Source organism: Syngnathus leptorhynchus, chromosome 5, assembly GCF_054491065.1.
Source record: "Syngnathus leptorhynchus isolate UIUO chromosome 5, UIUO_Slep, whole genome shotgun sequence".
NCBI classification, from domain to species: domain Eukaryota; kingdom Metazoa; phylum Chordata; class Actinopteri; order Syngnathiformes; family Syngnathidae; genus Syngnathus; species Syngnathus leptorhynchus.
In genome coordinates, this window is record NC_141199.1 from 4,555,566 (window position 1) to 4,583,414 (window position 27,849).

General features: G+C 36.5%; 1 protein-coding gene and 1 long non-coding RNA gene across 5 annotated transcripts in view; one reads left to right on the plus strand and one right to left on the minus strand.

Moving 5' to 3' along the window:
* LOC147056280 (uncharacterized) lies at nucleotides 1–27,759 on the minus strand. Of its 3 annotated transcripts, none has more exons than XR_015066143.1 (4): nucleotides 8,329–22,567; nucleotides 8,070–8,201; nucleotides 210–320; nucleotides 1–144 (listed from the first exon to the last, which is right to left on the minus strand). It is a non-coding gene; the product is annotated as an uncharacterized LOC147056280 (long non-coding RNA). The 3 variants fall into 3 exon arrangements; XR_015066144.1 differs by adding an exon at nucleotides 22,579–27,759 and having other exon boundaries at nucleotides 99–320; nucleotides 8,329–21,590; XR_015066142.1 differs by having other exon boundaries at nucleotides 99–320.
* Nucleotides 1–27,849, plus strand: part of sorcs1 (sortilin-related VPS10 domain containing receptor 1) — a 176,824-nt gene that overhangs the window by 84,479 nt on the left and 64,496 nt on the right. For both annotated transcript variants that reach the window (XM_085913215.1, XM_085913216.1), the window contains exons 6-9: nucleotides 1,746–1,810; nucleotides 4,654–4,772; nucleotides 5,345–5,434; nucleotides 9,615–9,794. In XM_085913215.1, coding sequence (XP_085769341.1) covers nucleotides 1,746–1,810; nucleotides 4,654–4,772; nucleotides 5,345–5,434; nucleotides 9,615–9,794 — 454 coding nt within the window. The remainder of the gene's footprint in view (nucleotides 1–1,745; nucleotides 1,811–4,653; nucleotides 4,773–5,344; nucleotides 5,435–9,614; nucleotides 9,795–27,849) is intronic.

Here is a 27,849-nt window from a genome sequence, read left to right on the forward strand (position 1 = left end):
CCGGTACTGGTCATCAATTGAACCCATCGAAGTCGTCATCCTCTGTTGCCGCATTGAAATCTCCAACTGACATGACAGCTTCACTGTCACTTTCCCTGGCGTGCGGCTCCTCGGCTATGATGCCGGCTTTTACGAAAGCTCGCACTACAGTGCCAGCAGACGTTAGCCCAAGCATCCACAATCCATTCGCATATTGTGGTGTAACTCACTCGGCGCTGCCTTCCACTCTTAGTGAAACTGTCCTCTCCATCGGTCATCCATCGCTCCCACGTCGCTCGCAGCTTTACTTTGAACGGCCGGTTGGAGTTGCTTTGTCATGCCTGCCGGAATAACAACAAGCTCGGCATTCATTTGCTTCTCCAGTTTTTTCACATGGCTGTAAGATGGGCACGCATAGAGTCACAGATCAACAGCGATGGTGATCTTTGCCATTTTCACTGTTGTCATAACGATGTTTTGCATGACGCATGTACCCGTTCTTTTATATACAATCCACGGCCACACTTCCACCGCCCACACTTCCCCATTCAAGTTTCTCATGGCGTTCTCTATTACGTCCGCCTTACAACAACACACACATAGGGCGGGGCGTACTGCAAATCCACGCCCACAATTCTCCCTATAACGTTCTCATGGCGCTCTTTAATACGTCTACCTTACAACAACACACATCGGGACCAACGCATGATAGGGCGCGCCACACATTTGGAAGAAAATCTAAGACGTTAACCCGCGCCTAGTAAACTTGAAAATACAGATATTTTTTATTAATATTTTTATTTTTTTAAACCGCGTGATTAAGGCTCAATTTGGCCTGATGAAATGTGTACTACTTTTACATATTGTTGCCGTAGAAAAACAATAACACCTCACCCGATATTGCAAGATGTGAAATAAAAATCAAGCTGCCAGACTGGTGACACTAGTCTGGGCTTGTTGTGCAGTAATTTAATCATGAACCCTGTCATTCAAAATTAAAATGCAACATTACTTACTCTTAATGTAACTACAGCTAAAAAAGTACAATGTTCATTGGAAATACTATTAATCCCCAACCTAGGACCAAATTAATCACTGATCGTTTGTTGGACTAATAAATATCTGTGTGTGTGTGTGTGTGTGTGTGTGTGTGTGTGTGTGTGTGTGTGTGTGTGTGTGTGTGTGTTACCATAAACGCGGGTAAAAGACTGTGATTATATGATTCCTGTATTATTCCTGCCACTCAAACTAAACACAGACTGGTCGCTTACATTCTGTATATTATTATTGTAACCTGGAAAATATTCTCTGTCTCTTATGTCTCCTTTTTCTGCCTGCATTACTTCCCCTCACTCATTTCTCTTCTGCTCTATGCTCTCGCTGACTTTGCTTCTCCTGTGATCCTGCAATCTCTTTAATACATATTAAATGCCATAGGGATAATGTGCCATAATGATTACGTATATGCTATTCCCTCTGTTGGCATCATAAGAGTCGAGTTTTAGTTTTAGAGTCCATTGATGTCAGGAAATATTCTCCTCCATCATCAGGATGGGGAGTGCCCTTTGGAAAGGCATTTGCGTCAAATTGATTGATTGATTGATTGATTGATTGATTGATTGATTGATTGGTATTAAAGGACACCTCAATTGTGTTCGCCATTTAATATAAATCTTTGTCTCATATTGAAGCATATTATGTTAAAACTGCACAGCAAGGGTAAAGATGCCCTCAGCCTTGTTAAAACACAATTTTCCACCTTTCAGGTCAAAAATGGGTTTGGACAACGAGCCAGGTTTGATTCACCTGGAAACCACTATCGGTGAAGGACGTGAGTAATTCACTTTTGTTTGGCACTCTATTCTCTAATGGCTGTAATGTATTGTGGGAATAATTAAATAGATAAATAGAAGTTGCGTGGAGAAATTATTTGAAGGGTGAATGAATGAGTATGGGGTCACAAAATGAAAATGGAATAGAGAAAATTGTTTGCATTACAATGTTATGTAAACCAAGGGGAACAATGCAGTCGCCTTCATGTGGTGAAAAAAAGACACAAAACATTACAATGAATGAATGTATGAATTAAAATGAATGAGTGAATGGATGAACTCGGATACTCAGTGCTGATCTACAGTGTCTATTCCCTCAAAGGCCTATCAAACAAACAAACAAACAAACAAACAAACAAACAAACAAACAAACAAAAACTCAAATTGTTGCTCCTTATCCTATTCTGAAACAAGGTTTTGGTCAGGCACGTGGCAGAGGGGGATGTTAATCACTTTCAGCTGCATTGGTGTTGATGGAATTAACAACAGGTACACTAGAGGGGCAACCACGAGATGGTCCCCAAAACAGGACTGGTTTTGCAGGTGAAGGCCTTTTCAAGCTCCTCCCTCTTGATCTTTTTTTAACTGTTTTTCCACAAGTGTTGGCTTTAGCAAGAGTCATTATCACGACTGGAAGCATGAGGCGATTTCTTAACCCTCCTGAAGTTGCGCAGATTGTCCAACTCCTCCAGGATGACACATACATGCGTGCTGTTGCAAGAAGATTTGATGTGTCTCCCACTACAATCTCCAGAGCATGGAGGAGATTCCAGAAGACAGGCAGTTACTCTAGGAGAGCTGCACAGGGCCATAGACGGTCCTCATCCCATCAGCAGGGCCGATATCTGCTGCTTTGTGCAGATAGGGCACTGCCCGAGCCCTACAGAATGACCTTCAGCAGCCTACTGGTGTGAATGTTTTTGCCCAAACAGTCAGAAACAGACTACAAAGAGGGTGGCCTCAGGGCACGACGTCCTGTAGTGTGCCCTATGCTCATTACTCAGCACCGTGGAGCTCGATTGGCATTTGCCATAGAACACCAGAATTGGCAAGTCCGCCACTGGCGCCCTGTGGTTTTCACAGATGGGAGCAGGTTTACCCTGAGCACCTGTGATAGACGTGAAAGGGTCTGGAGAAGCCAAGGAGAGCGCTATGCTGCCTGCAACATCATTCAGCATGACCGGTTCGGTGGTGGGTCAGTGATGGTCTGGGGAGGCATTTCCATGGAGGGACGAACAGACCTACCTCTACAGGCTAGAGGACGGCAGTCTGACTGCCATTAGGTATCGGGATGAAATCCTTGCACCCATGGTCAGACCCTACGCTGGTGCAGTAGGTCCTGGGTTCCTCCTGATCCACGACATTCTCGGCCTTATGTGGCAAGAGTATGCAGAAGGTATCTGGAGGATGAAGGAATTGACAAAACTGAATGGCCCTCACGATCACCTGATCTAAACCCGATAGAACACCTTTGGGACATAATGTTTCGGTGCATCAGACGCCACCACGTTCCTCGTTAGACTTTGCAGGAGCTCACTGATGCCCTTAGACAGATCTGGGAGGGCATCCCACAAGACACCATCCGTCGTCTCATTAGGAGCATGCCGCGACGTTGTCAAGCATGCATACAAGCAAGTGGGGACTACACAAGATATTGAAAAGAGTTTTGAATTGCAGAAATTGAATTTAGGCAAAATGGAAGAGCCTGCCACATAATTTTTTCACTTAGATTTTTAGGGTGTCTATATACTGAGCCCTCTGTAGGCTGAAAACGTTTATTTCCATCAAAAAATGTGGCATCATTTTGTTCCTGAGACATTAAACTGTCCATATCAGTATAGATATCCAACTTTTTTCAAAGTGTTCCTTTAATTTTTTTAGCAGTGTATATATATATATATATATATATATATATATATATATATATACATACATACACATACACATACACACACACACACACACACACACACACACAAACACAAACACAAACAAACACACACATCTATCCATCCATTTTCTGAACCGCTTTGTCTCCACGGGGGTGCTGGAGCCTATCCCAGCCGTCATCGGGCAGTAGCCGGGGGACACCCTGAACCAGTTGCCAGCCAATCGCAGGGCACACAGAGACGAACAACCACCCGCACTCACACTCATACCTAGGGACAATTTAGAGTCTTTAATCGGCCTACCAAGGATGTTTTGGGGATGTGGGAGGAAACCGGAGTGCCCGGAGGGAGGTGGAATCAAACACCCTCTGAACTGTGAAGCGGACGTGCTGCTCAATGTGCATACATTACATATGCAATTTCTAATTTAATTAATTTTAATTTATTTATGTTTTTAATCAAATTGCCCAAGTTTCCTACAACTCTAAAATATTTACAATGTTATCCAGGGAGGTGAAAATATCGCTTGAAGCATTATGGAACAAGGAATCAATGCCTCTTTTGACATCAGCACAACAGAGAAAAGCCAATAATGCAAGCCCACATAGCAACATTTATTATGTCTGATGTTCCAATCAGAGACTAGAGACTATCACTATTGATCATGTGCATGTGGAGAGAGCCAGCGCATATTTGGCAGATCGCTTGTGGGGCCCGACTCCCTCCACGGAATCCAATTGAAGACAAAGAACGGAATTGGCCTCTTTGTTCATTTATCTTCACCTCCAACTAGCATGAAGATTAGTGAAACCACTTTATTTATACAAGTAAGATGGAAAGGTCGAAAAAGCCTTCTGGCTTTATGGAAAGATTGTCTATCTTCATTGGTTAGCACCAAGACTGATGTCTCTATGTGTGTTTTTGTGTCTGTTTGTGTGTGTGTTTGGGAGCAGAGGCACTGTATGTCACCTGCAAGCTGCAGAACTGCACAGATTCCAACAAGGGAAAACCATTCCCTGGCTACATTGACCCCAATTCTCTGGTGGTTCAAGATGAGTATGTGTTTGTCCAGGTAGGTGATTATCCAGTTCACCATCACAATGAAAATACTTTAGCGGTGTAAGATGTGAAGATTTAGACATTCTAAAGTCATTATTTAAATTACCGTGCTGGCCCGAATATAAGATAGTGTTTTTTGCATTGAAATAAGACTGAAAGATTGGGGGTCGTCTTACATTCGGGGTCTAGACATTATACCCATTCACAATGCTGGATGGCGCCAGATATCTTTAAAGCGAATGCTGAACTTAACTCCTCAGGCCAAAACAAACCCCTGTCACGAAGAAGAAAAAGAAAAATACCGGTAGCATGAAGATATTAAGATGTGAGAGTTTTTGCATGATTTGAATGAGGCAAAATAACATGATTTTTCTCTCGAATATATTTTATAATCATTTGTTTAAGATGTACTCTAATTATTTTCTGTATAAAAAATTTATTTGGTGTTCAAAAAGTCTTTTTTCAATCTTAAGTCTTGAAAAAGAGGGGGTCGTCTTATAATCGGGGTTGTCTTGTATTCGGGCCAATACAGTATGTCATATCTGTTTTTCTTTTTTGTCTTGTTCACGAAATTATCACTTATAGGTGTCGACTACAGGGAAGCCAATATACTATGTGTCTGCAAAAAGAGATGTCTTTACACCAATGAAACTGCCGAAGTACACTTTGCCCAAGGTAATCAACACTTCAGTCAAAGTTAAAGTCTGATTTATTGTCAACTTCTTCACATGTCAAGACCACACAAAGAGCTCAAAATTGCGTTTCCAACTACCCCACGGTGACAAGACATAATAAGAGCAATGAATAAATAATAAATAAATAAATGAATAAGTAAGAGCAACATGGTCAAAATGGAGCAAGTGTGCATACAGCAGACAGTCAGAACATAGCGCAAAAGCACAGGAGGAGTAGTGCAAGGCAGCCAACGTGGCCCAAAAGGCCAGGACGTTATGCAGCCGAGGGTGGAGGGGGGAGAGAGTTCAGATTCCCAACAGCCTGGAGTACGAAGGTGTTGGTGAGTCTGGTGGTGCGAGAGCGCAGGCTTTGGTACTTCTTCTCAGGGGGCAGAAGCTCAAACAAAGTGTGAGCGGGGTGACTCACATCACTCACAATCGAGGTCGCCTTGCGGGTGAGATGAGAGGTGTAAATGTCCTTCAGGGAGGGGAGTGAAGCACCAATGCTCCTACCAGCTGTGTTCACTATGCGCTGCAGGGCCTTCATGTTGTATTCAGTGCAGCTACCACCCCACACAGCGATACAACTGGAGAGGACGCTGTCAATGGTGCCACGGTAGAATGTCGTCATGATGGCTGGTGGTCGACTTCCGACCTGTATTGAGTCTCGTCGCCCTTGGTGATGAGACCCACCAGAATCGTGTCGTCAGCAAATTTCAGCATGCGGTTGTTGCTGTAGGTTGCAGTGCAGTCATGCGTCAGCAGGGTGAAAGCAGCGGACTGAGCACGCAGCTTTGGGGGGCCCCCGTGCTCAGTGTGATGCTGCTTGAGATATTGTCGCCAACACGTACTACTCGAGGCCTCTGGCAGAGGAAGTTCAGTAGCTAGTTGCAAAGGTAGGTACTGAGTCCCAGTTTGTCGAGTTTGCAGATGAGTCGCTGTGCTACAGTGTTGTACGTGATTATTAGTAAAGTAAATTACAATATCAAAAACAATCAGTTCCCCATTACACTCAATAGATTTTACAGGAGAAAGGAAGACTATCACTGTCATAATACCAGAAATAAAGCGAGACTTGAGTTGCCCCCCGTACGAACTCGCCAAAGGGGTGCCAAAGAATTTAATTAACTTCCTATTCATTTCTTTGACCTTTCGTCCTTCATGTTTAAAACTCCCGTTAAACAATACATATTCACAAATTACATATGCACTATGAACTATAGTAGTATTAACTGAGCTAGGGTGCTTGTTACCTTGGCTGCTGTTATTATTTTGTTTTGATGATGCTATTATTTATTTACTCAGGTTTTATCATCATTACTTGTTTATTAAGTTATTACCATCCCTTTCTAATTACACAGATTTTAATCCTACTTCAAATAGTAGGCTAATTGATTGATTAGATACCGTAATTTTCGGACTATAAATCGCTCCGGAGTATAAATCGCACCAGCCATAAAATGCACAATAAAGTGAAAAAAAAAAAAAACTAAGTCGCACCGGAGTATAAGTCTCACATTTTGGGCAAACCTATTTGTCAAAATCCAACACCAAGAACAGACATGAACCAGCAAAAACAGGCTAAACGATACGGTATGCTAACGTGACATATACACAAACAAGGAGCTGAGAGCGGGCCTGACGTAACATTCAGAGTTATTCAAGTTAGTATTACATAAATAACACGTTTATCAAACCATCTGTGTCACTCCAATTCATTAAATCCATCGATCGTGCTTTATGTAAACAATGGCGCGTATGGGCCGCATATGCTGACATCGGACCCGTTGTAAGTTGCATTTCTAATTATTCCACAGACCCATATAACGATATATAAAGTATATTTCAAATAACTATCATTTTAAAACAATATTATCAAACCATCTGTGTCACTCCAAATCATTAAATCCATCTATCAAACTCTTCGTTCTTTATGTCAACAACGCCGCACGTGCGCTGCAGAGATCTAGTATATAACTATTGTAGCGTTAACAAAGTACCAGGAAAGACGTGGGTTTGGTAAACAGCTCTTTATTTAACAAAACAAGAGTTCAACGAGCCAACAACTACTGAACATCCAGCCACGGAGGTGGAAGAGAGCTCCATAGAATAGGAGCGTGCGTGCGTAAAAGCCATGTCCGAGCCCCATCCACCATCCCGGGACAGCAACCCGGCCGAGCGCCGGCCCCCGACTTCCATCCACGGAGGTGAAAGAGAGCTCCCGGCGAGAATGATCGAGCGTGCGTAAAAGCCATAATAGTTTTCAAACCTTCTGTGTCACTCCAAATAATTAAATCCTTCAAACTCTTCGTCCTCCGTGTCACTTACAAACAAAGCAGCTAATGATGCCAGTAGTACGTGGGGCCCTTCGTCATCCCGTGATCGAATCCTTTGCCCTTTATGTAAACAACCGCCGTGCGGCACGGGTGACGTCACTTGCAATTCAAATGACAGTAATCCCTTGCTACATCGCGGTTCGTTTATCGCGGTTTCACTACATTGCGGATTTTTGAATTTTGAAAATTTGTGAAAAAAATCACATACAAGTCGCTCCTGAGTATAAGTCGCAAGTGTACAAATGTGATTCTTTTTAATATCTTTTTTTATATTGAAGCCTAGGGAAAAAAAACACTCACCATTAATGAGACTTCTGAGGCTGCATCGTTTTGCTGATGGCTTTGTAGTCCAGTTGATATGCGGTGAGGTTCTCAGTCAGTTCTTGTGGACAGAGGCATGTCTTTTATCCGTGTTGAGTATCTTTTCTTTATCTGTGAAGTCGTCAAAAAGTTCCTTAGCCACATCAAGCATAAATGTTGAAATGCTCGCCATCAGTGAATGGCTTTCCGTTCCTCACAATTGCTAATGCGCCAGCAAAACTAGCTAAATTAAAGTCACCTTGTCTGGTCCATACACGGAGTTGCTGTTGACCAGCTTGGACCTTCCGCTGAAGCTCTTCAGACTCTTTCTTTCTGCTGTCCCCAGCTGGTTATTTAGTTGCCAATGTAGCATGTCGGTCCACTCACTCTGAAAAGTTCGGTACTCGTCAACTTTTTTTCTCTTCGCCATCTTTCTTGCTTGCCTGGTACACACCAGCTAGCTATCTGAAATTTTAAATAAAGCGGGCCCATAGGCACCGTATCGTCCAATAAAAATCGCGCTTTTTTTGTCCAACCTGGCGTCACCCTTCTGTACACCGAAGGGCAGCTGAGATTGGCTGATATGACGCAACCGTTGATTTCAGATGCGATATTTTAAATTTTGAAAGATAATTTAACATTTTGATTTCAGTAGGTCTATTTTTTGCTTTGATAATATAATAAAATTATTTATGACTTCAATTGTGTCAACAGATTTGTCCGCGAGCCAGACGCAGTCACCAAACGAGCCATATATGGCTTGCGAGCCATAGGTTCCCGACCCCTGCACTAGAGTACAAGTCGCATTTTAGGGGAAACTTTATTCGACAAAATACAACACCAAGTACACGTCACGGCTGGAAGTGGAATGCAGCTTTGACCAGGGTTTATTGGCGGAACTCAAAATACAGACTCGATAACCTGACCTGACTTAACAAAACTAACATGACTTCCTAACCAAAACATACTTGAAAACGACAGGAACCAAAAGGACATGAAGCCGACACGACAACAAAACAACAGACAACAATGATCCGACGGGGAGTGAGGGGCAGACATGACATATACACGACAGGTAACAAGAGGCAGGTGAGAACAATCAAACCAATCATGGGCACACAGGAGGGGAGGGGCGAGCACACAGACAGAAACCAAGACAAATCCAGAGGGTTGCGTCAGGAAGGGCACCCGGCATAAAAACTCTGACAAAAACGTCTCATGCGATCCATCTGGACACAAAAACTGATGGTTCGCTGTGGTGACCCATGAGAGGAAAAGCCAAAAGGAGCCACCACCTATATAACTATACATAAACTATATATTAAATAAATATAACAATAATGTTTATAGTGTCCTATGATATTTTTTTGATACACACTATCAATCAAAAATCTACTCCAAGCCGAATGTTTTGATTATATCACTTGTTATACCAACATATGCAGTAATTTTAAGGCATTTATTATCGTAACATTTGTCACTTTAATAGAAATATAAATGGAATAAAAAAAGGCATAACATTTAATGACTTTACCTTTCTTGCAGGACTTGCATGTCATCAGTACGGATGAAAATCACGTTGTGGCAGCAGTACAGGAGTGGAACCAGAATGAAACCTATAATTTGTACGTGTCTGACACATCAGGTGTCTATTATACTTTGGCTTTGGAGAATGTTGTCAGTAGCATGGGCCCTGAAGGAAACGTTATGGTTGATCTATATGAGGTAAGCAGCTTCTTTAGTTCGTTAGGGCAGTATTTGTCAGCCTTTTTTCATTCACGGCACACCTTTTCATTGGAAAAACTCTCGAGGCACACCAACAAAAATCTGTTAAGATGTAGCCAACTATATTGACAATATAGTCATTCTTATCAAAGTGTCTTGAATAGAAATCAATTCAAAAACGTATTTTTATCATTTTTATATTTCTTCTTTCAATTAAAAAGTGCACTTAAAGTGCAATAATATTTGGGAAAGATTTCCCTGTTACAATATGAAAAGTTGCGTGTACAAAATGTCAATCTCAGTATGTTTTACTCAGTGTGAAACCTGTGCATGTTTGGATGAACACAGATCTTATATCCTGGATATATTCTTTTCAAAAACGTCATTACCGTCAGCACAGTCTTGCTAGCCACAATGCTCTCACTGGTACCTGTCACATTCATGCGTCACTAATTCTCGTCTTAACGTCCAATGCATTTCGCTCTCTGCTGCCATCTGGTGATAAGGAATAATTACATGATTACGCTGCCAGTTACTATTACTCGACAATGGCATATTATCTGCAGATAATAATTAATTCGTTTTCAAAAAATATTTTTACACCAATTAGGTTAAATTGGATAATTTTCTACAGCACACCTGACGATCACTCACGGCACAATAGTGTGCTGCGACACAGTGGTTGACAAACACTGGGTTATGGGGTCAAGTCATGAACGTTCTCATCGTGACCCTGTTAATCCGTATGGAGACTAATCCTAACCTGACACGCCAAAACAGTCCAACCAATTGCGATCTTGTGGGTTGTAAAAGGATTAACCCTCGGCCCACTGCTAACATGAATATTCATGTGAGTGTGGAGAGGGCGCCCAGACCATCGAGCATATCCTCCGAGCGTCCAGAACACCCTAGAATGGTTGGCTGTTTGGCGTGACAAGCTAAAAAAAAAAAAAAAGTTTGTTACTGTAGTACAATTGTGTTCATCAACATGATATGGGATGTTTCGCATGTGGGCTTCAGCATGCGATCCCTGTGCCAGCTGCTGCAAAAACATGATTTATATCAGTGGTTCCCAAACGTTTGGCTTGTGCACTCATAGTTTTTGTTGATTCTTGGAAAACATGTTCTAAAACAATTGATACTTAAATGAAAATTGTTTTACTTTATAAACTTGACTGCGATTGGCTGGCAACCAGTTCAGGGTGTCCCCCGCCTACTGCCCGATGACAGCTGGGATACGCTCCAGCACGCCCGCGACCCCGTGGGGACGAAGCGGTTCAGAAAATGTATGGATGGATGGATTTATAAACTTGATTTGATCATTTAATTCTGAGGCATTATATTCATTTGATCTCAAATTAAAACTAAAAAATATATGTTTATTTGAAAAATATAAATAGTAAAAATAGAATAAACCTCACTTTCATATACTATGTAACTCACAAAATCTACCATAAAATAATGACGCTCCTATGAATCAAACGCGATTCATATCTTGAAAATCTTTCCCTATTTTGGCACAAGCAATTAAAACAGGACGTGTTGGTGGCTCATGTAATTCATGCATAAAAAAGTTATGCAGTCATCAAAATAGATCACTTTGAATCCATGTGTACAGTTTTCACAATGTCAGACATTGAAGTCAAGCTTTTTATTTTATTTTTTTATCAAAAACTGCAAACATCAGGATATTGCATTATGTCTCCAGAGTTTAGTTAGCCGTCTATCTCAGTGCTTGTGTTCCTAAAGGCAGCGTGCGCTCCGCTCCGCTCCCAGTAAATTCCAAATGAAGCTAGCATTACCGCTGTTTCTGAAGCTGAGTGCCTCATGCACGCACTGGCACTCTATTTTTGGTGCACTGTGAATAATCAACAAATTTGAGCAACACTCTGAGTTTCCCAAAAGTCAGAGTGAACCAGTCCGTGGTAGCGAAAACATTACACACAGGCATTTAAAAATTAAATATAAGGAACAAAGCCCTGTACATTAGTGATATTCAGACTTACTATAGCAGGTTTATTTTCTTTATCAGATGTCTGAGGTTTAATGAGACACTTGAGTTGATTATGGCTATCTTCCTGGGCCAGTCCAGTTTTTAACGCAATTTGTGTTTTTTTTTAACCCAGCATTTTTAAGAATGCATTGCAGCATAGTATCATTAGTGTGAAGGCGAAGGCCTTCACACTATTGTTATTCTACTTTATTTTTCTTCTTATTATTATTATTAAACAATTTATTCCTCCCACTTTTTTGACACCTAACTACTCCCACATGCTTTAACCGATTCACCCCATTCCAACTTTCACACGTTCCAAAAATTCACGGCATAATTGCTAGTATTTTATTTGTTCATAACATTTACCGTTTTTGCATAATTAGCAAATTTGTGCCTTAAAATCCCCCATTCATTCTTAATGGCGCATTAGACACGAGCGACGTTCAGGAGTGAGTTCAAATTTTGACATCTGACAACTTTTTTCATGATTTCTTTCCTTAACTCGTTTATTTAACTCTTTTATTTTTTATTTATTTATTTTCCATTCATTCATTTAGTTATTCATTTAATTTTAAGTTAAAAACATCATTTTATCGTTTTAACGGCATTTACCGTTTTTATTTCTTGTTTAATATCATCATTCCACCGCGGCAACACTAAGCTGCTGTTTAGCTCAGTAAGAAGACAATGGTCCTTTGAACACGATCCACGTCCGCGAGCGAGTTCGAGTCCCGCTTGGCCATAATTTTTTTATTCATTAATTTTTCATTCATTCAATTTTAACACATTTTAATAATTATTTTCATCATTCATTTAGTTATTCATTTAATTTTAAGTTAAAAACATCATTTTACCGTTTTAACGGCATGTACTTTTTTTATTTCTCGTTTAATAGAATCATTCCACCAGAATAGCACTAAATCGGTGTTTAGCTCTGTAAGAAGACAATGGCGCTCTGAACACGAGCTACTTCCACGAGGGCGTTCGAATCCCGCTTGGCCATAATTTTTTTATTCATTAATTTTTCATTCATTCAATTTTAACACATTTTAATAATTATTTTCATCATCATCATTAATTTACCATTTGTATTTTATTTTTTAATCATATTATTAATTTACCATTTTTATTTCATTTAATCATCATTTCGAGTCCCACAATAGTGTGAAGTGCCTTCGCCTTCACACGCAATTTCTCCAGAAATTGCCAATTCTAGTTCTACTTTATTTTTTTCTTCTTATTAGTGTGAAGGTGAAGACCTTCACACTATTGTTATTCCTGTCCTTTATTATTATTTTACTTATTCTGCCTGTTTTTTCGGCGCTTAACTACTTCCACATACTTCAACCAATTCACTCCGTTCCACTTTTCACTTATTCCAAATATTCAGGAATCGCGCGCTCACATTTTATACATTCAAAAAATTTTCCGTTTTCACAAAATTCACAAATTTCCGGCAATTTTTTCCCCATTCATTCTTAATGGCAGATTCAACATTTCACATTTACGTTGTTCCAGTTTGAAATTCACATCATTCAACCCATTCAAATCACATTGGGGACATTCCCAAACTTGGCAAATTCAAAATTTTCACATATTCACGTTTCAAAATTTCACAAAATTTCACAAAATTCCACAAAATTTCCTTTTTCACTTCTAATTTCTACATACTTCAACCGATTCAACTCGTTCCAACTTTCAACTGTTCATCTTTTCCCTACCTATTCCACACCTTCCCATTCAGCAAAAATTTCCCATTTTTCAAATTTGAAATTCAACCAAATTCTGCAAAATTCTCGTTTTTCACCTCTAGTTTCCACATTTTTCAACCGATTCAACCCATTCCACTTTTCAACTCTTCATATTCTTCCTACCTATTCCCCAAATTCCCACTTAACAAAAATTCCACATTTTTCAAATTTGAAATTCAACCAAAATTTCCTTTTTCCACTCTAATTTCAACATTCTTCAACCGATTCAACCCATTCCAATTGTATTCACTTTGTTCAACTTATGCATTTTCGCTAACTTTTTCAATTTCTGTCCGATTCAACCCGTTTCAACATTTATCTCCGAGAGTGACAACTAGACAGCCGTATATTTCGTTTCGTTCCAAATTTCAAAACTTTTTGGCGCAATTTTTTTTAAAAATTCCCATTCATTCTCAATGGGGATTTATAATTTGCTCTAACTTCTACATTTTTCAACCGATTCAACCCATTCCAACTTTCAACTCTTCATATTCTTCCTCCCTATTCCCCAAATTCACACTTACCATAAATTCCACTTTTTCAAATTTGAAATTCAACCAAATTTTCCAAAATTTCCTTTTTCCACTCTAATTTCTACATTTTTCAACCGATTCAACTCGTTTCAACTTTCAACTCTTCATATTCTTCCTCCCTATTCCCCAAATTCACCCTTACCATAAATTCCACATTTTCAAATTTGAAATTCAACCAAATTTTCCGAAATTTCCTTTTTCCGCTCTAATTTCGACATTTTTCAACCGATTCGACTCGTTTCAACATCATTCTTCGGCATTCCCCGAGTATTTCTTCAACTTCTTCACCTTCACACGCAATTTCCTCAGGAATTGCAAATTCTAGTTAGTGTGAAGGCGAAGGCCTTCACACTATTGTTATTCTACTTTATTTTTCTTCTTATTATTATTAAACAATTTATTCCTCCCACTTTTTTGACACCTAACTACTCCCACATGCTTTAACCGATTCACTCCATTCCAACTTTCACACGTTCCAAAAATTCACGGCATGACTGCTAGTATTTTATTTGTTCATAACATTTACCGTTTTTGCATAATTAGCAAATTTGTGCCTTAAAATCCCCCATTCATTCTTAATGGCACATTAGACACGAGCGACGTTCAGGAGTGAGTTCAAATTTTGACATCTGACAACTTTTTTCATGATTTCTTTCCTTAACTCGTTTATTTAACTCTTTTATTTTTTATTTATTTATTTTCCATTCATTCATTTAGTTATTCATTTAATTTTAAGTTAAAAACATCATTTTACCGTTTTAACGGCATTTACCGTTTTTATTTCTTGTTTAATATCACCATTCCACCGCAGCAACACTAAGCCGCTGTTTAGCTCAGTAAGAAGACAATGATCCTAAGAACACGAGCCACGTCCGCGAGCGAGTTCGAGTCCCGGTTGGCCATAATTTTTTTATTCATTAATTCTTCATTCATTCAATTTTAACACATTTTAACAATTATTTTCATCATTCATTTAGTTTTTTTTCATTTAATTTTAAGTTAAAAACATCATTTTACCGTTTTAACGGCATGTACCATTTTTATTTCTCGTTTAATATCATCATTCCACCACAGCAACACTAAGCCGCTGTTTAGCTCAGTAAGAAGAGACTGGAATTTGAAGCACGAGCGCTGTTCCCGTGCGAGTTCGAATCCGGCTTGACCAATATTTTTTTTTCATTCATTCAATTTTAACACATCACTTTAATAATTATTTTCGTCATCATCATTAATTTAACATTTTTATTTTATTTAATCATCAATTTACCAATTTTATGTCATTTAATCATCATTTCGAGTCCCACAATAGTGTGAAGTGCCTTCGCCTTCACACGCAATTTCTCCAGAAATTGCCAATTCTAGTTCTACTTTATTTTTCTTCTTCTTCTTCTTATTAGTGTGAAGGCGAAGGCCTTCACACTATTGTTATTCTACTTAATTTTTCTTCTTATTATTATTAAACAATTTATTCCTCCCACTTTTTTGACACCTAACTACTCCCACATGCTTTTACCGATTCACTCCATTCCAACTTTCACACGTTCCAAAAATTCACGGCATGACTGCTAGTATTTCATTTGTTCATAACATTTACCGTTTTTGCATAATTAGCAAATTTGTGCCTTAAAATCCCCCATTCATTCTTAATGGCGCATTAGACAAGAGTGACGTTCAGGAGTGAGTTCAAATTTTGACATCTGACAACTTTTTTCATGATTTCTTTCCTTAACTCGTTTATTTAACTCTTTTATTTTTTATTTATTTATTTTCCATTCATTCATTTAGTTATTCATTTAATTTTAAGTTAAAAACATCATTTTACCGTTTTAACGGCATTTACCGTTTTTATTTCTTGTTTAATATCATCATTCCACCGCAGCAACACTAAGCCGCTGTTTAGCTCAGTAAGAAGACAATGATCCTAAGAACACGAGCCACGTCCGTGAGCGAGTTCGATCCCGGTTGGTGATAATTTTTTTATTCATTAATTTTTCATTCATTCAATTTTAACACATTTTAATAATTATTTTCATCATTCATTTAGTTATTCATTTAATTTTAAGTTAAAAACATCATTTTACCGTTTTAACGGCATGTACCATTTTTATTTCTCGTTTAATAGAATCATTCCACCAGAATAGCACTAAATCGGTGTTTAGCTCAGTAAGAAGAGACTGGAATTTGGAGCACGAGCGCTGTTCCCGTGCGAGTTCGAATCCGGCTTGACCAATATTTTTTTTTTTCATTCATTCAATTTTAACACATCACTTTAATAATTATTTTCATCATCATCATTAATTTAACATTTTTATTTTATTTAATCATCAATTTACCAATTTTATGTCATTTAATCATCATTTCGAGTCCCACAATAGTGTGAAGTGCCTTCGCCTTCACACGCAATTTCTCCAGAAATTGCCAATTCTAGTTATTATTATCCTACTTTATTCCTCCCACTTTTTTGACACCTAACTACTCCCACATGCTTTAACCGATTCACTCCATTCCAACTTTCACACGTTCCAAAAATTCACGGCATGACTGCTAGTATTTTATTTGTTCATAACATTTACCGTTTTTGCATAATTAGCAAATTTGTGCCTTAAAATCCCCCATTCATTCTTAATGGCGCATTAGAAACGAGCGACGTTCAGGAGTGAGTTCAAATTTTGACATCTGACAACTTTTTTCACGATTTCTTTCCTTAACTCGTTTATTTAACTCTTTTATTTTTTATTTATTTATTTTCCGTTCATTCATTTAGTTATTCATTTAATTTTAAGTTAAAAACATCATTTTACCGTTTTTATTTCTTGTTTAATATCATCATTCCACCGCAGCAACACTAAGTCGCTGTTTAGCTCAGTAAGAAGACAATGGTCCATTGAGCACGAGCCACGTCCGCGAGCGAGTTCGAGTCCCGCTTGGCCATAATTTTTTTATTCATTAATTTTTCATTCATTCAATTTTAACACATTTTAATAATTATTTTCATCATTCATTTAGTTATTCATTTAATTTTAAGTTAAAAACATCATTTTACCGTTTTTACCGATTTCTTGTTTAATATCATCATTCCACCACAGCAACACTAAGCCGCTGTTTAGCTCAGTAAGAATACAATGGCGTTTGGAATACGAGCCATTTCCGCGAGGGAGTTCGATCCCGGTTGGCGATAATTTTTTTATTCATTAATTTTTCATTCATTCAATTTTAACACATTTTAATAATTATTTTCATCATCATTAATTTATTATTTTTATTTTATTTAATCATCATTAATTTACCATTTTTATTTCATTTAATCATCATTTCGAGTCCCACAATAGTGTGAAGTGCCTTCGCCTTCACACGCAATTTCTCCAGAAATTGCCAATTCTAGTTAGTGTGAAGGCGAAGGCCTTCACACTATTGTTATTCTACTTTATTAGTGTGAAGGCGAAGGCCTTCACACTATTGTTATTAGTGTGAAGGCGAAGGCCTTCACACTATTGTTATTCTACTTTATTTTTCTTCTTATTATTATTAAACAATTTATTCCTCCCACTTTTTTGACACCTAACTACTCCCACATGCTTTAACCGATTCACCCCATTCCAACTTTCACACGTTCCAAAAATTCACGGCATGACTGCTAGTATTTCATTTGTTCATAACATTTACCGTTTTTGCATAATTAGCAAATTTGTGCCTTAAAATCCCCCATTCATTCTTAATGGCGCATTAGACACGAGCGACGTTCAGGAGTGAGTTCAAATTTTGACATCTGACAACTTTTTTCATGATTTATTTCCTTAACTCTTTTATTTTTTATTTATTTATTTTCCATTCATTCATTTAGTTATTCATTTAATTTTAAGTTAAAAACATCATTTTACCGTTTTAACGGCATTTACCTTTTTTATTTCTTGTTTAATATCATCATTCCACCACAGCAACACTAAGCCGCTGTTTAGCTCAGTAAGAAGAGACTGGAATTTAGAGCACGAGCGCTGTTCCCGTGCGAGTTCGAATCCCGGTTGACCAATATTTTTTTTTCATTCATTCAATTTTAACACATCACTTTAATAATTATTTTCATCATCATCATTAATTCATTTAGTTATTCATTTAATTTTAAGTTAAAAACATCATTTTACCGTTTTAACGGAATTCACCATTTTTATTTCTTGTTTAATAGCATCATTCCACCGCAGGAACATTAAGTCGCTGTTTAGCTCAGTAAGAATACAATGGTCCTCTGACCACGAGCCACTTCCGCGAGCGAGTTCGAATCCCGGTTGGCTCTAATTTTTTTATTCATTAATTTTTCATTCATTCAATTTTAACACATTTTAATAATTATTTTCATCATCATCATTAAATTACCATTTTTATTTAATCAGCATTATCAATTTACCATTTTTATGTCATTTAATCATCATTTCGAGTCCCACAATAGTGTGAAGTGCCTTCGCCTTCACACGCAATTTCTCCAGAAATTGCCAATTCTAGTTTTTCTTCTTCTTATTATTATTATCCTACTTTATTCCTCCCACTTTTTTGACACCTAACTACTCCCACATGCTTTAACCGATTCACTCCATTCCAACTTTCACACGTTCCAAAAATTCACGGCATGACTGCTAGTATTTTATTTGTTCATAACATTTACCGTTTTTGCATAATTAGCAAATTTGTGCCTTAAAATCCCCCATTCATTCTTAATGGCGCATTAGACACGAGCGACGTTCAAGTTCGAATTTTGACATCTGACAACTTTTTTCATGATTTCTTTCCTTAACTCGTTTATTTAACTCTTTTATTTTTTATTTATTTATTTTCCATTCATTCATTTAGTTATTCATTTAATTTTAAGTTAAAAACATCATTTTACCGTTTTAACGGCATTTACCGTTTTTATTTCTTGTTTAATATCACCATTCCACCGCAGCAACACTAAGCCGCTGTTTAGCTCAGTAAGAAGACAATGATCCTAAGAACACGAGCCACGTCCGCGAGCGAGTTCGAGTCCCGGTTGGCCATAATTTTTTTATTCATTAATTCTTCATTCATTCAATTTTAACACATTTTAACAATTATTTTCATCATTCATTTAGTTTTTCATTTAATTTTAAGTTAAAAACATCATTTTACCGTTTTAACGGCATGTACCATTTTTATTTCTCGTTTAATATCATCGTTCCACCACAGCAACACTAAGCCGCTGTTTAGCTCAGTAAGAAGAGACTGGAATTTGAAGAACGAGCGCTGTTCCCGTGCGAGTTCGAATCCGGCTTGACCAATATTTTTTTTTCATTCATTCAATTTTAACACATCACTTTAATAATTATTTTCATCATCATCATTAATTTAACATTTTTATTTTATTTAATCATCAATTTACCAATTTTATGTCATTTAATCATCATTTCGAGTCCCACAATAGTGTGAAGTGCCTTCGCCTTCACACGCAATTTCTCCAGAAATTGCCAATTCTAGTTCTACTTTATTTTTCTTCTTATTATTATCCTACTTTATTCCTCCCACTTTTTTGACACTTAACTACTCCCACATGCTTTAACCGATTCACCCCATTCCAACTTTCACACGTTCCAAAAATTCACGGCATGACTGCTAGTATTTCCTTTGTTCATAACATTTACCGTTTTTGCATAATTAGCAAATTTGTGCCTTAAAATCCCCCATTCATTCTTAATGGCGCATTAGACACGAGCGACGTTCAGGAGTGAGTTCAAATTTTGACATCTGACAACTTTTTTCATGATTTCTTTCCTTAACTCGTTTATTTAACTCTTTTATTTTTTATTTATTTATTTTCCATTCATTCATTTAGTTATTCATTTAATTTTAAGTTAAAAACATCATTTTACCGTTTTAACGGCATTTACCGTTTTTATTTCTTGTTTAATATCATCATTCCACCGCAGCAACACTAAGCCGCTGTTTAGCTCAGTAAGAAGACAATGATCCTAAGAACACGAGCCACGTCCGCGAGCGAGTTCGAGTCCCGGTTGGCCATAATTTTTTTATTCATTAATTCTTCATTCATTCAATTTTAACACATTTTAACAATTATTTTCATCATTCATTTAGTTTTTCATTTAATTTTAAGTTAAAAACATCATTTTACCGTTTTAACGGCATGTACCATTTTTATTTCTTGTTTAATATCATCATTCCACCACAGCAACACTAAGCCGCTGTTTAGCTCAGTAAGAAGAGACTGGAATTTGAAGCACGAGCGCTGTTCCCGTGCGAGTTCGAAATCCGGCTTGACCAATATTTTTTTTTCATTCATTCAATTTTAACACATCACTTTAATAATTATTTTCATCATCATCATTAATTTAACATTTTTATTTTATTTAATCATCAATTTACCAATTTTATGTCATTTAATCATCATTTCGAGTCCCACAATAGTGTGAAGTGCCTTCGCCTTCACACGCAATTTCTCCAGAAATTGCCAATTAGTGTGAAGGCGAAGGCCTTCACACTATTGTTATTCTACTTTATTTTTCTTCTTCTTCTTATTATTATCCTACTTTATTCCTCCCACTTTTTTGACACCTAACTACTCCCACATGCTTTAACCGATTCACTCCATTCCAACTTTCACACGTTCCAAAAATTCACGGCATGACTGCTAGTATTTTATTTGTTCATAACATTTACCGTTTTTGCATAATTAGCAAATTTGTGCCTTAAAATCCCCCATTCATTCTTAATGGCGCATTAGACACGAGCGACGTTCAAGTTCGAATTTTGACATCTGACAACTTTTTTCATGATTTCTTTCCTTAACTCGTTTATTTAACTCTTTTATTTTTTATTTATTTATTTTCCATTCATTCATTTAGTTATTCATTTAATTTTAAGTTAAAAACATCATTTTACCGTTTTAACGGCATTTACCGTTTTTATTTCTTGTTTAATATCACCATTCCACCGCAGCAACACTAAGCCGCTGTTTAGCTCAGTAAGAAGACAATGATCCTAAGAACACGAGCCACGTCCGCGAGCGAGTTCGAGTCCCGGTTGGCCATAATTTTTTTATTCATTAATTCTTCATTCATTCAATTTTAACACATTTTAACAATTATTTTCATCATTCATTTAGTTTTTCATTTAATTTTAAGTTAAAAACATCATTTTACCGTTTTAACGGCATGTACCATTTTTATTTCTCGTTTAATATCATCGTTCCACCACAGCAACACTAAGCCGCTGTTTAGCTCAGTAAGAAGAGACTGGAATTTGAAGCACGAGCGCTGTTCCCGTGCGAGTTCGAATCCGGCTTGACCAATATTTTTTTTTCATTCATTCAATTTTAACACATCACTTTAATAATTATTTTCATCATCATCATTAATTTAACATTTTTATTTTATTTAATCATCAATTTACCAATTTTATGTCATTTAATCATCATTTCGAGTCCCACAATAGTGTGAAGTGCCTTCGCCTTCACACGCAATTTCTCCAGAAATTGCCAATTCTAGTTTTTCTTCTTCTTCTTATTATTATCCTACTTTATTCCTCCCACTTTTTTGACACCTAACTACTCCCACATGCTTTAACCGATTCACTCCATTCCAACTTTCACACGTTCCAAAAATTCACGGCATGACTGCTAGTATTTTATTTGTTCATAACATTTACCGTTTTTGCATAATTAGCAAATTTGTGCCTTAAAATCCCCCATTCATTCTTAATGGCGCATTAGAAACGAGCGACGTTCAGGAGTGAGTTCAAATTTTGACATCTGACAACTTTTTTCACGATTTCTTTCCTTAACTCGTTTATTTAACTCTTTTATTTTTTATTTATTTATTTTCCGTTCATTCATTTAGTTATTCATTTAATTTTAAGTTAAAAACATCATTTTACCGTTTTAACGGCATTTACCGTTTTTATTTCTTGTTTAATATCACCATTCCACCGCAGCAACACTAAGCCGCTGTTTAGCTCAGTAAGAAGACAATGATCCTAAGAACACGAGCCACGTCCGCGAGCGAGTTCGAGTCCCGGTTGGCCATAATTTTTTTATTCATTAATTCTTCATTCATTCAATTTTAACACATTTTAACAATTATCTTCATCATTCATTTAGTTTTTCATTTAATTTTAAGTTAAAAACATCATTTTACCGTTTTAACGGCATGTACCATTTTTATTTCTCGTTTAATATCATCATTCCACCACAGCAACACTAAGCCGCTGTTTAGCTCAGTAAGAAGAGACTGGAATTTGAAGCACGAGCGCTGTTCCCGTGCGAGTTCGAATCCGGCTTGACCAATATTTTTTTTTCATTCATTCAATTTTAACACATCACTTTAATAATTATTTTCATCATCATCATTAATTTAACATTTTTATTTTATTTAATCATCAATTTACCAATTTTATGTCATTTAATCATCATTTCGAGTCCCACAATAGTGTGAAGTGCCTTCGCCTTCACACGCAATTTCTCCAGAAATTGCCAATTCTAGTTCTACTTTATTAGTGTGAAGGCGAAGGCCTTCACACTATTGTTATTCTACTTTATTTTTCTTCTTCTTATTATTATCCTACTTTATTCCTCCCACTTTTTTGACACCTAACTACTCCCACATGCTTTAACCGATTCACTCCATTCCAACTTTCACACGTTCCAAAAATTCACGGCATGACTGCTAGTATTTTATTTGTTCATAACATTTACCGTTTTTGCATAATTAGCAAATTTGTGCCTTAAAATCCCCCATTCATTCTTAATGGCGCATTAGACACGAGCGACGTTCAAGTTCGAATTTTGACATCTGACAACTTTTTTCATGATTTCTTTCCTTAACTCATTTATTTAACTCTTTTATTTTTTATTTATTTATTTTTCATTCATTCATTTAGTTATTCATTTAATTTTAAGTTAAAAACATCATTTTACCGTTTTAAAGTTCACCATTTTAATTTCTTGATTAATAGCAACATTCCACCACAAAAAACACATAGTCGCTGTTTAGCTCAGTGAGAAAACAATGGTCCCTAAACACGAGCCACGTCCGCGAGCGAGTTCGAATCCTGCTTGGCCATAATTTTTTTTTCATTCATTCAATTTTAACACATCACTTTAATAATTACTTTCATCATCATCATTAATTTACCGTTTTTATTTTTCATTTAGTTATTCATTTAATTTTAAGTTAAAAACATCATTTTACCATTTTAAAGTTCACCATTTTAATTTCTTGATTAATAGCAACATTCCACCACAAAATACACATAGTCGCTGTTTAGCTCAGTGAGAAAACAATGGTCCCGTTTTAACGGCATTTACCGTTTTTATTTCTTGTTTAATATCATCATTCCACCGCAGCAACACTAAGGCGCTGTTTAGCTCAGTAAGAAGACAATGATCCTAAGAACACGAGCCACGTCCGCGAGCGAGTTCGAGTCCCGGTTGGCCATAATTTTTTTATTCATTAATTTTTCATTCATTCAATTTTAACACATTTTAATAATTATTTTCATCATTCATTTAGTTTTTCATTTAATTTTAAGTTAAAAACATCATTTTACCGTTTTAACGGCATGTACCATTTTTATTTCTCGTTTAATATCATCATTCCACCACAGCAACACTAAGCCGCTGTTTAGCTCAGTAAGAAGAGACTGGAATTTGGAGCACGAGCGCTGTTCCCGTGCGAGTTCGAATCCGGCTTGACCAATATTTTTTTTTCATTCATTCAATTTTAACACATCACTTTAATAATTATTTTCATCATCATCATTAATTTAACATTTTTATTTTATTTAATCATCAATTTACCAATTTTATGTCATTTAATCATCATTTCGAGTCCCACAATAGTGTGAAGTGCCTTCGCCTTCACACGCAATTTCTCCAGAAATTGCCAATTCTAGTTAGTGTGAAGGCGAAGGCCTTCACACTATTGTTATTCTACTTTATTTTTCTTCTTATTATTATCCTACTTTATTCCTCCCACTTTTTTGACACTTAACTACTCCCACATGCTTTAACCGATTCACCCCATTCCAACTTTCACACGTTCCAAAAATTCACGGCATGACTGCTAGTATTTCATTTGTTCATAACATTTACCGTTTTTGCATAATTAGCAAATTTGTGCCTTAAAATCCCCCATTCATTCTTAATGGCGCATTAGACACGAGCGACGTTCAGGAGTGAGTTCAAATTTTGACATCTGAACACTTTTTTCATGATTTCTTTCCTTAACTCGTTTATTTAACTCTTTTATTTTTTATTTGGTTATTTTCCATTCATTCATTTAGTTATTCATTTAATTTTAAGTTAAAAACATCATTTTACCGTTTTGGCATTTACCATTTCTTGTTTAATATCATCATTCCACCTCAGCAACACTAAGCCGCTGTTTAGCTCAGTAAGAATACACTGGTCATCTGACCACGAGCCACTTCCGCGAGCGAGTTCGAATCCCGGTTGGCTCTAATTTTTTTATTCATTAATTTTTCATTCATTCAATTTTAACACATTTTAATAATTATTTTCATCATCATCATTAAATTACCAGTTTTATTTTTATTTAATCAGCATTATCAATTTACCATTTTTATTTCATTTAATCATTATTTCGAGTCCCACAATAGTGTGAAGTGCCTTCGCCTTCACACGCAATTTCTCCAGAAATTGCCAATTCTAGTTAGTGTGAAGGCGAAGGCCTTCACACTATTGTTATTCTACTTTATTTTTCTTCTTCTTATTATTATCCTACTTTATTCCTCCCACTTTTTTGACACCTAACTACTCCCACATGCTTTAACCGATTCACTCCATTCCAACTTTCACACGTTCCAAAAATTCACGGCATGACTGCTAGTATTTTATTTGTTCATAACATTTACCGTTTTTGCATAATTAGCAAATTTGTGCCTTAAAATCCCCCATTCATTCTTAATGGCGCATTAGACACGAGCGACGTTCAAGTTCGAATTTTGTCATCTGACAACTTTTTTCATGATTTCTTTCCTTAACTCATTTATTTAACTCTTTTATTTTTTATTTATTTATATTTCATTCATTCATTTAGTTATTCATTTAATTTTAAGTTAAAAACATCATTTTACCGTTTTAACGGCATTCACCATTTCTATTTTTTGTTTAATACCATCATTTCACCGCACCAACACTAAGTCGCTGTTTAGCTCAGTAAGAATACAATGGCGTTTGGAACACGAGCCACGAGGGAGTTCGATCCCGGTTGGCGATAATTTTTTTATTCTTTAATTTTTCATTCATTCAATTTTAACACATTTTAATAATTATTTTCATCATCATCATCAATGCCGTGCCATTTTTATTTTATTTAATCATCAATTTACCATTTTTATGTCATTTAATCATCATTTCGAGTCCCACAATAGTGTGAAGTGCCTTCGCCTTCACACGCAATTTCTCCAGAAATTGCCAATTCTAGTTAGTGTGAAGGCGAAGGCCTTCACACTATTGTTATTCTACTTTATTTTTCTTCTTATTATTATTAAACAATTTATTCCTCCCACTTTTTTGACACCTAACTACTCCCACATGCTTTAACCGATTCACTCCATTCCAACTTTCACACGTTCCAAAAATTCACGGCATGACTGCTAGTATTTTATTTGTTCATAACATTTACCGTTTTTGCATAATTAGCAAATTTGTGCCTTAAAATCCCCCATTCATTCTTAATGGCGCATTAGACACGAGCGACGTTCAGGAGTGAGTTCAAATTTTGACATCTGACAACTTTTTTCATGATTTCTTTCCTTAACTCATTTATTTAACTCTTTTATTTTTTATTTATTTATTTTTCATTCATTGATTTAGTTATTCATTTAATTTTAAGTTAAAAACATCATTTTACCGTTTTAACGTTCACCATTTTAATTTCTTGATTAATAGCAACATTCCACCACAAAAAACACAGTCGCTGTTTAGCTCAGTGAGAAAACAATGGTCCCTAAACATGAGCCACGTCCGCGAGCGAGTTCGAATCCTGCTTGGCCATAATTTTTTTTTCATTCATTCAATTTTAACACATCACTTTAATAATTACTTTCATCATCATCATTAATTTACCGTTTTTATTTTTCATTTAGTTATTCATTTAATTTTAAGTTAAAAACATCATTTTACCATTTTAACGTTCACCATTTTAATTTCTTGATTAATAACAACATTCCACCACAATAAACACATAGTCGCTGTTTAGCTCAGTGAGAAAACAATGGTCCCTAAACACGAGCCACGTCCGCGAGCGAGTTCGAATCCTGCTTGGCCATGATTTTTTTTTCATTCATTCAATTTTAACACATCACTTTAATAATTACTTTCATCATCATCATTAATTTACCGTTTTTATTTGATTTAATCATCATTAATTTACCATTTTTCTGTCATTTAATCATCATTTCGAGTCCCACAATAGTGTGAAGTGCCTTCGCCTTCACACGCAATTTCTCCAGAAATTGCCAATTCTAGTTATTATTATCCTACTTTATTCCTCCCACTTTTTTGACACCTAACTACTCCCACATGCTTTAACCGATTCACTCCATTCCAACTTTCACACGTTCCAAAAATTCACGGCATGACTGCTAGTATTTTATTTGTTCATAACATTTACCGTTTTTGCATAATTAGCAAATTTGTGCCTTAAAATCCCCCATTCATTCTTAATGGCGCATTAGACACGAGCGACGTTCAAGTTCGAATTTTGACATCTGACAACTTTTTTCATGATTTCTTTCCTTAACTCATTTATTTAACTCTTTTATTTTTTATTTATTTATTTTCCATTCATTCATTTAGTTATTCATTTAATTTTAAGTTAAAAACATCATTTTACCGTTTTAACGGCATTTACCGTTTTTATTTCTTGTTTAATATCATCATTCCACCGCAGCAACACTAAGCCGCTGTTTAGCTCAGTAAGAAGACAATGGTCCTTTGAATACGAGCCACGTGCGCGAGCGAGTTCGAGTCCCGCTTGGCCATAATTTTTTTATTCATTAATTTTTCATTCATTCAATTTTAACACATTTTAATAATTATTTTCATCATTCATTTAGTTATTCATTTAATTTTAAGTTAAAAACATTTTACCGTTTTAACGGCATGTACCATTTTTATTTCTCGTTTAATAGCATCATTCCACCAGTGCAGCACTAAGTCGCTGTTTAGCTCAGTAAGAAGACAATGGCGCTTTGAACACGAGCCACTTCCGCGAGCCACTTCGATCCCGGTTGGCGATAATTTTTTTATTCATTAATTTTTCATTCATTCAATTTTAACACATTTTAATAATTATTTTCATCATCATCATCAATGCCGTGCCATTTTTATTTTATTTAATCATCAATTTACCATTTGTATGTCATTTAATCATCATTTTGAGTCCCACAATAGTGTGAAGTGCCTTCGCCTTCACACGCAATTTCTCCAGAAATTGCCAATTCTAGTTGCATTCTAATATTTCACTCCAATATGTCACTTTATCATACACACTCCCTGTTTATGGCATAGTTAAGACTGAAACAATGTTTTCTCCTTCAGTTGCACGATACAGTGTGTGAATGTAAACGGTACGAGCCATACTGTAGATTAGGCATACGTTTGATGTACAAATGCTATTTTTTTACACCAAACATAATCTAATCCAAAATCTTAATCTAAAATTATTGTTTATTTTGGTCTCAAATGCCACATGAATGAAATAATTTAGCAGCTGAGGATACTGCTCATATCT